This window comes from Ictidomys tridecemlineatus, chromosome 9 (assembly GCF_052094955.1).
Source record: "Ictidomys tridecemlineatus isolate mIctTri1 chromosome 9, mIctTri1.hap1, whole genome shotgun sequence".
Taxonomy (NCBI): domain Eukaryota; kingdom Metazoa; phylum Chordata; class Mammalia; order Rodentia; family Sciuridae; genus Ictidomys; species Ictidomys tridecemlineatus.
This window is the reverse complement of record NC_135485.1, coordinates 28,688,281-28,704,630: the sequence shown is the minus strand read 5'-3', so window position 1 is coordinate 28,704,630 and position 16,350 is coordinate 28,688,281. Positions and strand designations below refer to the sequence as shown.

At 38.4% G+C, this 16,350-nt stretch overlaps 1 protein-coding gene across 6 annotated transcripts in view; it reads right to left on the bottom strand.

The window, feature by feature from the left end:
• Positions 1-16,350, bottom strand: part of Tbc1d1 (TBC1 domain family member 1) — a 214,402-nt gene that overhangs the window by 95,098 nt on the left and 102,954 nt on the right. For 4 of the 6 annotated variants that reach the window (XM_078021183.1, XM_078021180.1, XM_078021181.1 and 1 more), the window contains exons 3-6: positions 9,582-10,013; positions 6,722-6,904; positions 4,444-4,548; positions 3,772-3,904 (exon numbers count right to left, since the gene is read on the bottom strand). In XM_078021183.1, the coding sequence (XP_077877309.1) occupies positions 3,772-3,904; positions 4,444-4,548; positions 6,722-6,904; positions 9,582-10,013 (853 nt within the window). The remainder of the gene's footprint in view (positions 1-3,771; positions 3,905-4,443; positions 4,549-6,721; positions 6,905-9,581; positions 10,014-16,350) is intronic. The other 2 variants (XM_005319905.3, XM_005319906.3) reach the window with 1 other exon arrangement.

The following is a 16,350-nucleotide window of genomic DNA, read 5'->3' as shown; positions in this document are numbered from 1 at the left end:
ACCGGAGTAGAGGGGATTCTCATTATTAGCAAGGCCACCTCAAACTTCAGGTGCTTAAAAGATCTATCCTTTTTGTCTCAGAGAGAGTGTAATTATTTTAGTAATCCCCCAAATGCTCCTCTGAACTTTAAGTACCACATACACACCATGGCGCCTGCAGAGTCACATAGTTCAAGCACAGGACTGAGGAAAGCTGCACCTCTTATAGGTTGCACCTGCATTTTGAGTGGCTTCTCCAACATCACTGGCACCTACAGTGTATTTATTCTATTTTACAGATTCTGGGGCATAACTTAATGACATCAACCAATTAAGAAAACACAGTCTCTAATTCTCCTTGTGACCATGTCACTGGTCCATTCCACATTTATGGAGTTCTTGGTCAAATCATAACTTCCTGTTAGGACTACCCTTAAAGCAGCATACAATCAATCATTTTAAAAACCTCTTCATTCTACTTATTAAGAACACAAGAGCAAAAAGCAAGGAACTCCAAAACTGTCCTTAAAATAATCAACATCTCCTTTGCTAAGGATGCTTCTGATAATGTGCCACTCATAGTTCTAGAAAAGCTTCTTTTCATATAGGTAAAACATACCTCCCAGACTTCTGAGGGCACTGTTTAATGGCTTGTTCTTACAGTAGTAGAACTTTTTGCTTTGGCTGAATTTTGTGGGGGGAAAAAAAAAGGATTAAATGATAATTTCTAAAACTACAGCAGTTTTAAAACTTTTCAGTTTTAACTTTCTTAAATCTAAGCCAGACCAAAGAAAGACTTATCAAGTGGAATCCTGGAAGTATTCCAGTTCTGCAGATCATGATCTGCTTTATCTTCAAGGCCAAAGTCATGGCTGGCTTCTTAATAAGCTCTTAAGGGACATTTCCGTCATCATTTGCCTTATCTTGACAACCACTAGGAAAGGGTTAGTGATCCTCTGGGTTGGGAGCGCTAGTTAAGCAAAACTTTTCTCATTCCCAGAAATATTTTGTTTAATGTCAGCAAATAGCAACAACTTGGAAAACAGAGTCAAACATATGAATCATGTTCACTTTGAAGAGCACTGTACACACAATGAATGTTCCCAGACTTTAAAATGTCACCTATTAATCTATCTTATTTTAAAGGAGAAATCAGATACCATGTCACATCCATTAAGATGGCTATCATCAAAAAAGAAAGAAAAAAGGCTGTTTCTTTGTTTGCTGTTTCTCCCTCTGAAGACGTCCCACATGCTCCCTTGAATGTTCCTTTGCTTTCCTAAATAAATCTCTGTCTCTGACTTGGGCATGCTCAAATTCTTTATGCGTCATGCATGTTAAGAACCTTGCTGGTCCCGACTTCTCTCTGGGAACTTCTCGGACTCTTCTCCAGAGACATCTCTTCCCATGATGTCTCTTGGTGGCCCATATGAGGATCTTCTTTATAAGTGAGGTCCTATTTTTGTGTCTCAGCCCCATGGAAGTTGTTGCTGAAGAAGCTGAACCTGTCACATTAAAAGATCTCCCCAGAGCTGAAAGAATACCCCGATTCTGATGGCCTCACACTTTACTGAGACCACTCCCCTACTGGTTGGAGCCAAGAAAAATGAGAGAAAAATCAAGGAAGAAAAGATGGTTTGGAACTCACTAAAGGAACAATGAAGAAAAAATAGTTTGTTAGAATTTAATTTCTTCACTGGAACAAGGGATTAACATGGAAGAGTTGGAGGTTGTAATGTTAAATTCTATATATAGCAAATTTGATTAATTTCATTTAATTCATTAAATAGTTATTTAAAAAGAAAAACAAAATAACGAGTTTTGGTGGGGATGTAAAAAAATTGCAAATTGTCAACTGCAGTGACAGTGGGAATGTAAAATGGTGTAACTGTTAGAGAATATTATGGATCTTCCTACAAAAATTAAGTATAGAATTGCCATATGATCCAGCAATGTCAACTTCAAAACAACTGAAAGCAGAAACTTGGACAGATATTTGTACACCAATAGCCAAAAGATGGAAACAAACCAATGTCCACAAATAAATAAATAATTAAAATGTTGTATATACGTGTGATAGAATATTATTCAGCCTTAAAAAGAAATGAAATTCTGACACAGCTACAACATGAAAAAATCGAGAAGACATTATGCTAAGTGAAATAAACCAGAAATAAGAAGACAAATACTATATAATTCCACTTATATAAATTTACCTGGAGTAATCCAATTCCCAGAAACAAAAAATAGAATGGTAGATGCCAGAGGTTGGGAGTAGAACAAAGGAGTTAGTATTTAAGGGGCTGCATTTGGGGGAGATAAAAAAGATTGATGGTGGTGATGGTTACCCAATAATGTAAATAGATTTAATGCTACTCAACTGCACGCTTTTAAAAAAAAATTAAAATGGCAAATTTTTTATGTGTATTTTTACAATAAAAAAGGAACTCAGATCTGACTATCAATGTGGTTTTTCTTTTCACTTATAGTGTATAATAAGTATTCTAGATACACAAGAAATGAAATCTTTGCTTTTTTAATGTGCATAATTTAAATCATGCAACACTTGAAAACCACACAAAAATGTTTTAGAGATTCTTCCATAAATGGAAAGATACAAAATCAAAAAAACCGAGGCATAAACCCCTTCACCTCTGTATTCCCTCAGTGGGCACCAAACCACTCATACCTTAGCTCCTCCCTGTCCCCTCTCAGGAAGAGAGACAACCGGAATCTCCTTTCCTGCCTAAAGTATATTTCCCACCCTCCTTCAGGAGGGACCCCTCTAGTCCACCCTGACCATGCTCAAACTTCTCTCCAATTCTAAAAAAGCAGTCAGATGAAGGGCTGGGGTTATATATAGCTCAGCGGCAGAGCACTTGCCTTGCAGGTGAGGCACTGGGTTCCATCCTCAACACCACATAAAAATAAATAAAATAAATAAAGATATTGTGTCCATATTTTTTTAAAAATCTTTAAAAAAAAAAAAGAAGAAGAAGAAGAAGAAGAAGAAGTAGTAGTCAGATGATACCCAGGGTCTTCCCTGAGCATTTTTTGTCTTTGTCTCTGCCAAGACAAGAGCCGCAAGTAACAGCCACCTGGGGCGGGATCCTGAGCTCATTAGACAGTAGTTTATTTAAATATGCAAAATAAATGAGGCTTTTTCTTCCCACAAACACAGAAAAGATTAAAAGGATAATAAAGAAAGTACTTAGCACTGTGCCTGGCACATCTTCAGTAAATATCAGCAGCAAACCCTAACATTTCATTACAGATTCTCCCTGCACTAAGTTTCTAGAAGCCAAGGTCATGCAGTCACTGCACCTGTGATGCTTTCCCATTCACTCCTTGACTGCAACTTGCCTTCTGCTCTGCTCTTCATTAAAACAGTGCAGGAAGAGGTATTGATGACCTTCTAATGGTGAAGCCTAGTGAAAATTCTTTACATCTTATCTCCCGCAGTGGCTAACATGACTGACCATAAACACAACACTGATAAACATTAGGCAACTGGTTTGGTAGCCTTTGTTTCTCTAACTTCCCAACTGTCCTCAGAGTACCTTGGATAGGGAGATGGTAAAAGGGGGAAATAGTTATCTATGTATCCCCAGCACCCCACAAAATCCCTGACACATAGAAGATACCCACGGCACAGTAAGTATACCTACAATCTCTGTGATTAACAGGACTTGGACCCTCTGTTAGGCAGAATCCTGCAGCAGATGCTGCTATCTATGGTTTTCCTGGGCCTTTCACATCACTACATTACAGCTTGCAAGTGCCCCTACTTACCCTCTATCCTCTCACAGAGCTTGTGCAGGGCCTGCAAGGGGCAGCCCTCACACAGCTGGGCTGGCGCTTTTGCCGTCTGCTGCACTGCAGCCACCGTGAAAGCCTGTTTCAGGGTCATCATGATTTCATCAACCTAATGGAAGAGAAGAGAAATTAAAGCCAGCAAAAAGTCCATTTAAAACTGGCTGGGATGAGATGTCAAGAAAGCTATGGAACAGAGTTGGTAGTCTGAGATTATTCTGGACTTGCTCCACAGGTTGATGGATGATAGTGGTAACGACACTAAGATTATTATCCGAGAAATACTAATTAAAAGGCTCAGAGCTCTTAAAGCAGCTAAGGTAAAAAGTAAAAATAACAAATTAAATACTGAGTGGAAAGCAAATTCCTCTCAGGATTGAAAGTCCAATGCCATTTTAAAATGCTAGATTAGACCAGAAGGTAAAAGTGAGCATGTTCTTCAAAAATAATTTAAATTTAAAATGCATACCCAAATAAGTCTCAGATGTGTACTATCTAGTTATTAGTCAAGGGAAAATAATGAGTAAATAATTAAAACCAAATAATGACATGTCAGTGAGGCTACACTATTTTGCTAAGGACAGAAAAATCAGTGAGGTTGAAATTCCTTGTCAATAAGCTTCTGGATAAGAAGCACCCATCCTCTCTCACCAGAGCTTCATTTGTGCACTGGAACACATAACAGACGAAATGGAAGCCACCACCTCCCGAAGACTCCCGGCAGATAAACCCAAAGTGGTCCACGTGTCTGATGCCCTGTGGAAGGCAAGGGAAGATAAGCTCAAGTTGAGTTGTATCAGCAGAGACGCCACTGCCTCAAACACCAATGAAGCTTACACAGCACAGTTTTAAGGAATACTATAAAATTACTATTTTCTAGGATATTTTAAAATAAAAAAATATTTAAAATAAGGACTGGAGTTGTGGCTCAGTGGTAGAATGCTTGCCTTTCATATGCGAGGCACTGGGTTTGATTCTCAGCACCTCATGTAAATAAATAATTTTTTTAAAAAAGTCCGTCAATAACTTTAAAATTTTTTTTTTTTTTTAAAAAGGGGCTGGGGATGCAGCTCAAGCGGTAACGTGCTCGCCTGGCATGCGTGGGCGCTGGGTTTGATCCTCGGCACCACATAAAATAAAATAAAAATGTTGTGTCCACCAAAAACTGAAAAATAAATATTAAAAAATTCTAAAAAAAATATTTAAAAATCACCTCTCAGATAAGAAAATTAACTTTGCTCCACTAAATTATTATTCTGATTGCCTCCCATGAGAGAACTAAGTTTTGGTACTCGTTTTAATATGACAAAAAAATTAAAAATTTTCTTAAAGCACAAAAAATTGAAAAATCAAAGGCAAACTAAGATTAATGAAGAAATGCAACTGTGTGTGCATACACATGCAAACATATGTACATATAAAGGTTAAAAAAATTTAAAACATAGTTGTACTTCTAAAATAGCATAAAAGTACAGGGGTGAGGATGTAGATCAGTGGTACAATGTTGCCTAGCACGTACAAGGCTTTAGGTTTATCTCCAGTATCATAAAAATAAACCAAAAACAAAACGAAACCAAAAAAAACAAGTAAATACTTTAGTAAACTGGTTTGACGACTGAGTAAAAAATTACACATATATAGAGAAGCTTTAAGCAGAAGATACTAAGGCCAAGTAATACCACAGTTTCCTAAGAGCTCTTTCAAATAAACATCAATATATAAACATGTTTTGAAAGCAACAGCCAACAGAAGCAACTTTAACACAGATGAGACATCCCCCATAAATATTAACATATCAAGGTCTTCTGAAATCCCCAGCCCACAGAGCCAAGTGCTGACAGCCTAGAGTTCAGGTGATTGCAGAAACCCAGGCTGCACTTCTTCAGGAAATAATTAAGCTATCACATCATAAAAGAAAACATTTAATATTTTAACCGAAATAGAAGCAAATCAAGATGAAAATTCTGTGGATAATCTTACTTTCAGGCCAACTATTTTGTAGTAAGTAAGTAATCCCTGATAGAGCCTGGCATCTCAATCAGTGTTCCCCAGTAGCATATCAAACACATACTGGGTACTTAAGGAAATACAATTTAGGAAAATATCTTTGAAAACAGTTCCATATTTCACCTACTAAGGAAGAACATTAATGGAACAACAAACTCCACCATTATGTACAACTATAATGCATCAATAAAAAATGTGGGGAAAAAAACAGATCACTATTTTCATATTTTGGAAAAAAAATGACTTTTGAACAGTCAAGCAGATCACATTATAAATCAAGAAATACTGAGACTTTTATCATATCTTATTAAAGAAATCTAAAAATCAAAGTTTAAAAGAAGAGCCAAACACTAACTTAAGTGATCTTGTATTTACAAGGACGAAACTGACACAGCTCATCATACTTGACAGATTCCTCTAAAATGAACCTCTATAAAACATACCTAGGAAATTATTAATATGGAAGATTTCATAGATAACTACATTCTGGGTAAAACATCCTCAAAGATAAGCCCTATCTACTCTATTTTAAAGAAGAAGAAATAATGATATATTGATAATAAAAAATTCTGGACTTTTGTAAGATAAATACATATGTACTATATGCTTGAATAAACATATATAAGACATACACACAGATTCACAACCCTAGTAATTATGACTGGGGAATACCACAAACTGAAAAAAATTTACAGTAGATCTATTTTCTCCAGTATATTTTTACTAAGAACAAATCTTTTTTATTTCAAGATAATATTTATAATTTGCCTTAATATTCTAAAAGAGAAAAAAACACAATATTGCAAATCAAATACTCAGAAAACACTTGTTATACCTTTAGCACTTCTTTTGTATGACAAATATTAAAGGAATTCTTTAATTAATTCATTTGCAATCAAACCAATAATCAGTCTCCATTTACCTGAGAGCAAAAGGATATCTCCTTAAAATTTTTCTCCAGTGCTATTTTTTTGGTGTCAGGACTGATGAGGTAAACTTCAGACTGGCCAATCTTAAAAAAGACAAAAAAAAAAAAAAAGAGAGAGACCAGCTTCTCATGAAAGTTGAATTCAAATTTATCACACAAACTGTTGCAGGTCATAACCTATGAAAATAAAGAGGCAAAAGGGCATGTTCTCATAAAGTTCTAACTATACAGTTACGGGAAATCATTTCAAAGCTTCTAAATTTATTCCACAGATTTCAAGTGGCACAGGACAACTGAAGCACATTCATCTACATAGGGCAGCAATCTTCTCTGAGAGGAAAAGACTAAATATCCAAAAGTTGCAATAAGCTCAGAACACACAAACCTGCATAAGAGGTTTCTACATAATGAATACTGAAAGAAAACAGAAGTTTCCAAAACGCTTTGAATTTTTTTTTCTACCATTTGTAGATTACACATAACTTGTTAGGCATTCATACACTACAGACCTGATTCTTTTTTAAAAGTTGGAGCATTAGCATAAATTAACACCTCCATGTTGACTGGGGATGTCCTAAGACACCTATTAGAGTAGAGTGCTGTGCTGCAACCCACCCCTCTGGCAACTGAGTGTGTGCCCTGCCTGGCTCTAGACAGCTGCTCCCGGCCTCCATACTGCTAAGCTTCTTGGTTCCTGTATGTGTCGTTTCTACAGATTTAATTCCTCCTCAGGACCAACAAGTCAGTGGTCACATCCTGATGCTGTCACTATCATTGCGTCCCTTCTTCTCTAAACTCTTTGCGCCTTAATGTGGAATATAAAGCAGATAATACAAGCTTGCTAGCAATCAGGATAGAATCAAGAGTAATTACACTCTAAATAAAGAGGCCTACGAACACCCCAGCCATTCAGGCCTTCTCACCTGCTGCTCTATGAGCCCACAAGACCCTGCCAATTGGCCACATAGAAACCTTAGCTCTGTGAAAAAAAGTCACCTCCTGGCCAGGTGCACTGTTGTTGCTAAGAGCAAATCTTTTTATTTCAAGATTATATTTATAATTTGTCTTAATATTCTAAAAGAGAAAGAAATATAATATCACAAATCAAATACTCAGAAAACACTTGTTATACCTTTAGCACTTCTGTTGTATGACAGATATTAAAGGAATTCTTTAATAAAGAATGCCTGTAACCCCAACTACTTGGGAAGTTGAGGGAGCAGGGTTACACTTCTAGACTAGACCCATCAACTTAGCAAGATATTGTTTCAAAATAAAAATTAAAAAATAAAAAGCTCAGTGGTGGGGCACCCATGGGTTCAATCTCTGGTACCATTTAAAAAAAAAAAATCACTGCCTCAAAGAAGCCATTCCTGATTCCCTGAGCATTCTCACAGCACCTTCTACTTCTCTTACGCAGCATACATGGCAATTGTACTTAGATAAACTTAACAATGCAATCAGCTGCCCATCTTGCTTGTTGGAATCTAAATTCCACACATGCAGAGACCATGCCTGTCGCATTCACTACTGTCCATATATAGCTTGTACAGCTGGGTGCAGTGGCACATGCCTGTAATCCCAGTGGCTCGGGAAGCTGAAAGGCAGGAGGACTGAGAGTTCAAAGCCAACCTCAGCAACTTATGGAGGCCCTAGGCAACTTGGTGAGACCCTGTCTCTAAACAAAATATAAAAAAGGCCTTGGGACGTGGTTCAGTAGTTAAACCTTCATGAATTTGATCCTTGGTACAAAAACAAAAAACAGTCCATGTACACAGCTGTCACACAATAAGAACATGTAGATAAATGCACTGAGCAATTATCTCAATGACAAGTTTTTTTGTGGGGGGAAATAAGGGATAGGTTAAACACAGATTAAAGTGCAAGTCTGACTGCAGACACAGCACTCAGTATACAAGGTCAACAAAGAAAGAGGAAGAAATAAGTCCTGTTTACCCTGTCACACCACCTGGATTTTACAACTGCACACATTTATACAGCATTAACCCAACTGGCCAGCTTCATTACTCCAAGCATTTCACTGCCTTGGGTTAATAATGCACAGAATACATTAGATTACATAATAATGTATTACATTCAAGGCAATTTTACTCACTACAGAAAGTCAGCATTAAGCAAGAACAGACAGAAAGGGAATCAAGGAAAACTAGCTCCTTACATCAGTAGGGACTCACTCACTGCATCAGCTCAGACCCAGGGGCTCCCCCAGGAGGGCAAGCCTCCAAAAGAACCCAGAGCAGCCAACCACAAGAGGGATAGCTCCCCTATCCATCCTTTTCTGGCATTTGATTCACTGTCAGTTTAACAATTTTCATCTAAGAAAAAAACATGCAACTAGCTAGATAAATATTTCAGTTTGGGTATAAACTTCAAATATAAGGTTATTCACAAACCAAATTATCCAAATTAACAAAGGATGAAAGTTTTATAAATTAAGACAATAGTAAAGAGAATATTTTCCACCTGAAGGATTTTGCTAAAATATATTACTTGAAATAAATCCATGTTTTTGAAAATCCCTCTTTTGGCCTCTTTTCCATATCTGAAGTATTCTCGCCATTGAAAAGGTAGATTTAAAACCATGGGAAGTGGAAGTAAGATAAAAATTATACAAGCATGAGATGGATTCTCTTCATGCTTCCCTCTGGTGGTTTTAAAGGCTTGTGACTAACATAAGGATTTTATCCTCAATAAAAAATTATTCAGTATGAAAATATGTGGATTCTCACATAAATCCAAAAGCAATTTACTAAGAATCTTCACTCAATAAAGCAGATTTTCTGTTGAACAGGTGTCGCACCACAGATGAGCACAACATTTGACAATATTTTACCGTGAAGAGCATAGTTCGATTTTCCTCAATATCTGTTGGCTGCACAATATTGTGTCCACTAATCAGGTGGTTCTCAATGTCATTTTCCTCAAAAGAACTGAAGAAACTGCCGCTTCGGAGGCTGGCATCCTGAAACTCCTTCCTGAAGGCCAGAGAGCGCAGGCCGGGCTGGGAGAAGGACTTGCGCATGGGCCTACGGGGCTCTGGTGCCCGGTCCCAGTCTGCCCGCTGGTTGCAGCTGACGTGGTTGAACTTCTCGATGCACTCGTCAATCAGCGCTGGGGGGGCCTTCTTGTGAGCCACTGTCACGCGGCCGCAGAAGAGCACCTCAAACTTCTTGGCAAACGTGTCGTCAAACTCCGAGGGGCAGCGCAGCTCCTCTTGGCGGGCGATCTTCCCAGCCTGGCGGATGGAGCTGATGATCTCGGGCACCTGCAGATGAAAGAGCGTCAATCAGGACCTCAGCAGAGAGCACCACGTGGACACCCAGGGAACCAACACACTGAGCTCTCTGCACAAGGGCCACCAGACCAGCCACTGCAGAAGCACAGTTCAGAGGGAGGAAAACACAACTTCCCAGGGAAGAGGCAGGAGTATTCACTAAGCATGTCTTTAAGTGTCAGGGGCTTCGCCAGAGGGCCCTACAAATTAAGCGACCAGCCCAGCTCCATGCAGCAGGCCTGGGGTTCACATCTAGGTAGGTTCCAGTCCAAAGCCAAGGTGTTCTCTGGAGAAGCTGTCATCTCCATGTTTGTCTCCAACATGGCTCACCAAAACATTCCTCAATTACTCTAGATCTCATGGTGTACACCATGGTGGCCTTCCTCAGTAGATGATGGCATAAATGGGAAGTCATCTTATAAGCTTTCATGAAGATCACAGCATCATTATTTTCTTCAATGACAAGCTATTATTCAACCCTGTAGTTCTTAGTAGATGAAGAGTGACAACAAAGCCAGGAGGTTTTACTAAAGGAGTGAGCAACCATGGCTGATATCCTCACAGCAACATTGCTGGGCTGCTCCACAAGGGACTACAAAGCTCTTGGCTTCTAATGTAAAAATCACCATCAAAAGAAAGTACCAAAGGGTCTCACTGGCCCTGATGTCTCTACCTCTATATCCTCTAATTGTTAACCTCTGACAAGATTCAAAATAGATCAGACATACAGATGAATCCACACTGCAGTGAATATACACCTGTGCAGTTGCTTAGATGATAAACAGCCACAAAAACCAGTTTAATATTCCAGGCCTATGACAAGGAGGGATGAAATTAATCTTCCATACCTCAAGTGATTTTTTTTTTCCATTTTTCAATATAAGGAAAATTCACCTGAAGGTCTAATTGACCGAAGACCCAATGTCTATTTATCAACATTAGAGGGGGAAAAAAAATCCCCTTTCCAATTCAGGTCAAAGACCAATATGCATAATAAAGGGAGGTGGTTTTAGTAGATTTTAAAAGTGTGCTCGTTTTCTGTGTCCCTGACATAAAGATTCAATATCTCAAAAAGTGTTCTCTTTGTCACTAAATATCAAGCATGCCTTGAAGATTACCCTTCTGAACCAGGTGTGGTGGTTCAACCACTTTGAAGCTGATGCAGAAGGATCACAAATTCTTTGCTATTCTGGGCAACTTAGCAAGCCCCATCTCAAAATAAAATAAAAAAAGAAGGAAGATAATATTTCTGCCATAAAGACTAGGATATATACTCTTAAGGTATTTTTATCATACAAAGAATCAAAGTGTTTTACAGATTTTTTTATATTTTAAAAAGTTTAATCTAAACTGGGGCTGGGGCTCAGCAGAAGTGCACTTGCCTGGTATATGTGAGGCACTGGGTTCGATTCTCAGCACTGTATATAAATAAATAAAATAAAGGCCTATCAACAACTTAAAAATTTTTTAATAAAAAAAGTTTTAATCTAAAAGTTGGGCAGATGTCACTGAGTGTGTACCTATGCTGTGGCTCCCTACCTACTACACTGCCAAATAATTACACATCATGTGGTGGCCCCAAAATTGTTATCAACAGAAAAAGAAAACAGGACTGAGAAAAGAAAGAGTTTGGCTTTCATTCCTACCTTTGCCAACCATTCAACTACAGAATGGTGGCAAAAAACAGCCAGTTTCTTTCTTGAGGGGAAAAAAAAAGCTTATAAGATTTAAGCATTCTAAGATTTTTCCAAGAAAACTGTTATTTCTGTGTGGTAAAATATTATTTTTTCAAACCAAAACAACCAATCTATACAAGCCACTTGTCTTAGCAACTTTGACAGGAGTCATGAATCTTCTCAATTATTAACCCTACTCCATGAGCAAAAAATTCAAAGCTTACTCAGACCTTTGGGGCTTAACACACTGAGTGCTTCCACATACTGTGTCATCCGCAGCAACTGAAGAAAGCAGTGGTGTTCTTTCATTATATATCAAAGTGGGGAGAAAGTGTGTGAAGTCACATGAACTTATGGCAACTCAGCAGTAAGTGGAACAAATGCAAGAGAACACAACCGTCCTGTCCTCTGGCTTCACAGAGTCAGAAGCAGCTGAAGAGCACATCACATGCTGGTCAGAGCTGAGGCAATAGTAGTTTTTACAACCTAAAATCTGATACTTTAAGTGAAATCTAAAGAAGATATAGTCAGATACAGTCAATCTCCCCTTGCTCTGATGAGTTCTATTATTCAGGCATAAATGACTCAAGAGTTACTGATGAACAGGTTAAAAAACATCCTCCCATCCAGAAGCACCAAGAAGCCATGTGTAAAATGGTTGTAAAGAAGATAATTGGGTTTTCAAAAAATAAAAATCCCTGAGATCTTGATCAAAAGTAAACTATAATTTTGGGATATTTGAAGGCAAATGGCACACTGCGGAATATATTTTCAAAAATAAGTTATAAATGTTAAAAATATAATGCTGTTTACACACTACTTCTAAGTTATTAGTGTATCCTAACTAAAAAATAGGCTCTACCCATAAGTTTTTAAAACTTTACAAGTTCAGTTTCCTTTATCAGAACAGAGTTGGAGTATTGCTTTTTAAAAAATGCAGACACAGTGTCCTGTCCACTTGTGTGAAATCCTGGTTCCCTGTTCTTCACGGCTGTGACCTATACTCACCTGCACTGACTTTTTGCACAGGGAAATTGATCCCTTCATTTCATTTCCACTCTTCTGGGGTACCTCTAGATGTCAGCACTAGGGATGCAAAGTGGAAGATGAATGCAAGTGAATCACTGCCTGGCAGGGAGTGGGGGACCACAGGAGATTTACACAGAACCACTGATGGTGATGGAGATGGGCTACACTGGGAGACTGAACCAAGAACTGAGCACTCAAGATTGAGAAGAGGCTGACTTAAACAGATTCTGGCAAACAGAATCCACAGGCTTGGGATGACCTGGATAGGGGAGACAAGGGTACTGAAGACTGCACGTGTTTCCTAGAGCTCTGGCTTAGGTGTCTACAAGGATGGCTGTGCCATGAGTTTAGACAGGCAGAGAAGGTAATGCAGGTTTGGGGAGATGAATTCCGCTTTTTTAGTACACACTAAAGACTAAGAGAAAGCAAAGGCATCTAAGCCTAGACAATAACTCAGCCCATGTACATGAGGTGACTGAGCTTTGGGAACAAAAATGAGAAACATAAAAGAAGGGAGCAAAGATGGGCCCTGGGATATCCAACATTTCAAGGGTGGAGAAACTGAGGAATGGCAGGCAGAGAAGGAGGACGGAATCAAGGCAAGGATGAGGTCAGATACACCAATAGAAGGGGCCACCCCATCTCTAAGACAGGAAGAGTAGTAAGCTAACAATGGGCTCAGGGATGAAAGGGGTGGGCTGGAGTTGGCAGGTCAGACAGACATGTAAAAAGAAGGGGATTGAGCTGTCAATACTAACCCCCAAAATAAACATAACTGGAGAATGTCTTAGGGTGAAACTTTAGTCAGGAAAAACATAAATTTGAAGTTACAATATTTATTGCAAATAAATACACCCTCTGAGGTTAAATACACTGAGGTCAGTGGAGTTTATTTATTCCCACTGATAAGATCTAGGTACTTTCAATGAAAATCTTATTTAGTTTAGTCAGAACAGGGATCTCTACATCATTTCTGTTTGCAGATAAGCAGATTACTAAATCAAAACTAATTACAGCAAAAGTTGAAATGTGAAAAGCATTTTACTGGAATAAATAAGGATTTGGATTTGGTTTAAATTCCTCATACACTGGGATCACAATAAAAATGCTAGATAATTAACATCAATCAACAACAATTAATGAAGAAACAGAGCATTTAGATATATAAAAACTGGGGCCAGGTGTGGTGGCACACCACCCTGTAATCCCAGTGGCTTGGAAGACTGAGGCAGGAAGATCATGAGTGCAAAGCCAGCCTCGGCAAGTGAGGTCTTAAGCAACTCAGAGAGACTATGTCTCTAAATAAAATATTTTAAAAGGGCTGGGCGATGTGATTCAGTGGTTAAGCTAAGTGCTACCCCCCGCCAAAAAAAAAAAAAAAAAAAAAACATGGGGGTGGGAGTATAGGTCCATGACTGAGTAGTTGCTTAACATTGCTTGACAGGCCCTGGTTGGATCCCCAAGCACCATAACACACACACACACACACACACACACACACACACACACACACACACACACAACAAATTACCAAACTCACCAGGATTGGTGGTACATGCCTGTAATCCCAGTGGATGGGGAGGCTGAGGAAGGAGGATCAAGAGTTCAAAGCCAGCCTCAGCAAAAGCAAGGTGCTAAGCAACTGAGACCCTGTCTCTAAATAAAATACAAAATAGGGCTGGTGATGTGGCTCAGTGAGTTCAATCCTCAGAAACCACAGCCACCCCCCAAATTACCAAACACTTCTTATTTCAATTCTTTCAATATATCTAAATTTATACTAAAGCTCAAATTTGAAAGTAAATTTTGACTTTGTTCACAACCAAAGCACGATTCTATAGAATTTGCATACTAACAAAATGTAAAGGATAAAGTTTCTGGATCAGGTTTATAAGTGAGTGTTATTTTAGGAGGAAAAGGAAAACAATGCTCTAAGAGAATTAGAAGTATTCACTTCAGTAAATAAAGTCCTTATTTAAGCATTTGGGTCAACTTTCTTTTTACGGATTTAGGGATTTTAAGGGATTATACTCATACTGCAAGTGTAATTTTATTCACAAGGATTTAGGAAAAAGCTTCTGAAATAATATTTAGAACAAAAAGTCACTTTTCTTTGCATTTACAGTTTTCTTTTTCTGCAAACTAGTAAAAAATAAATACTAAATTAACCTAAAGAAGTCTGATATTTGTATTTAAAATGCCAGCAATTTTTTCTGTTAAATAATATTAAAACATTCTAAAGCTGCAAAAATATGGCAAAACTCACTGCTTTGTCCTTTAGATGAAATACTTTATCTCTGCAAGAAGTTAAAACAAGCACTTCAAACAGAAAATAATCAAGACACCTATGTTTTTTGTTTTTGTTAATTGGTCATTCGTTATTTATGTATATTGGTTACAAACAAGGTAAGGGGGCAAATTAAAGGGTTTTTTTCCCCCTCATTCTACTTTATATGCCTTTAATTTCACCAAAACAAACAAAAAACCTCAAGAAAATATCTTACTAGTGCCCACTACTTACACTAGAGAGAAAAAGACAATCATCTGCCACACCACATGTGACAGGTCTGAACACTGAAGGTGTAGCACAGGACTAGATTCGTCCATGAAGATCTGAATGCACCTGCACCTATGAACAAGACCCAACTCCCCCTGTCCTTAGAGAGCTCACAGCCTAGGAAATAAGAGATGTCTAAATACATGGCTTCCAGTATAAAGTGACAGATGCTAATACACCAATATGAGTGACAGCACGGACTGCATGCCAAAAGTGGCCCTGTGCAGAGGTTTGTTCCATCTGTCATGGATCCATACGATGAACTAATGCCTCAACTCTTGCTCTGTGCTCCCAATTAGCTAACAGGTCAGATTCATATAATCCGTCTTCTCAAAAGAGATCAGACATGCTAGTTGGTTGAATGAGGCAGTGCCTGGGCAGAGAGAAAATGCTAATGACCCAGCCACCTCATCACAGATAAAACAGAAATAGTACTATTCAGCTTCCTTATTTCTGAAATGGAAAACTGGGTGAAAGATAAGTAGCTTTTAAACCCCATGAAGGTAGTCTACACAAACATAAAATGCAGCATTATACTCCGAAATAATTACTTGAAAAATTTATATAGCCATTCACTAAACCAACCAACATCCTGCTGTTGACTAGGGTCCAAAAGCCTGCATTTATCACCTGTCATGAGTCATACCAGAGGTAAGGCAGTACTTCACAGGGATGTCCCTACCACACAGGGTCCACAGTGCCATCCTAGTCAGCCTTTAGCCAAGGCTGAACAGTGCAAAAGCAGTCAAAATGCACAGTGGCTCCTACCACACTTAGAGCAGAGATGAACAAAATGGTGAAGACAAAAATATCAAATCCGTCTAAACAGAGAGGATAAAGAACCACATATGCGAGTAACTAAACAAGGTTGAAGTCAAGTGCTAGAGGAGAAGGAGGACAGAGAAACAAAACCTCAGCACAGTGCATTCAGAATAAATTAGGCACAGCCAACAGGACTACTTAAATCATTCCCAAACTCTGCACTTTTTAAAATAAAACCAGTCACTAAAGGTAACAGGGAGTCCAAACTGATTCCAGTTCTTTCCTATAAAAAAAAAGAGTTTAA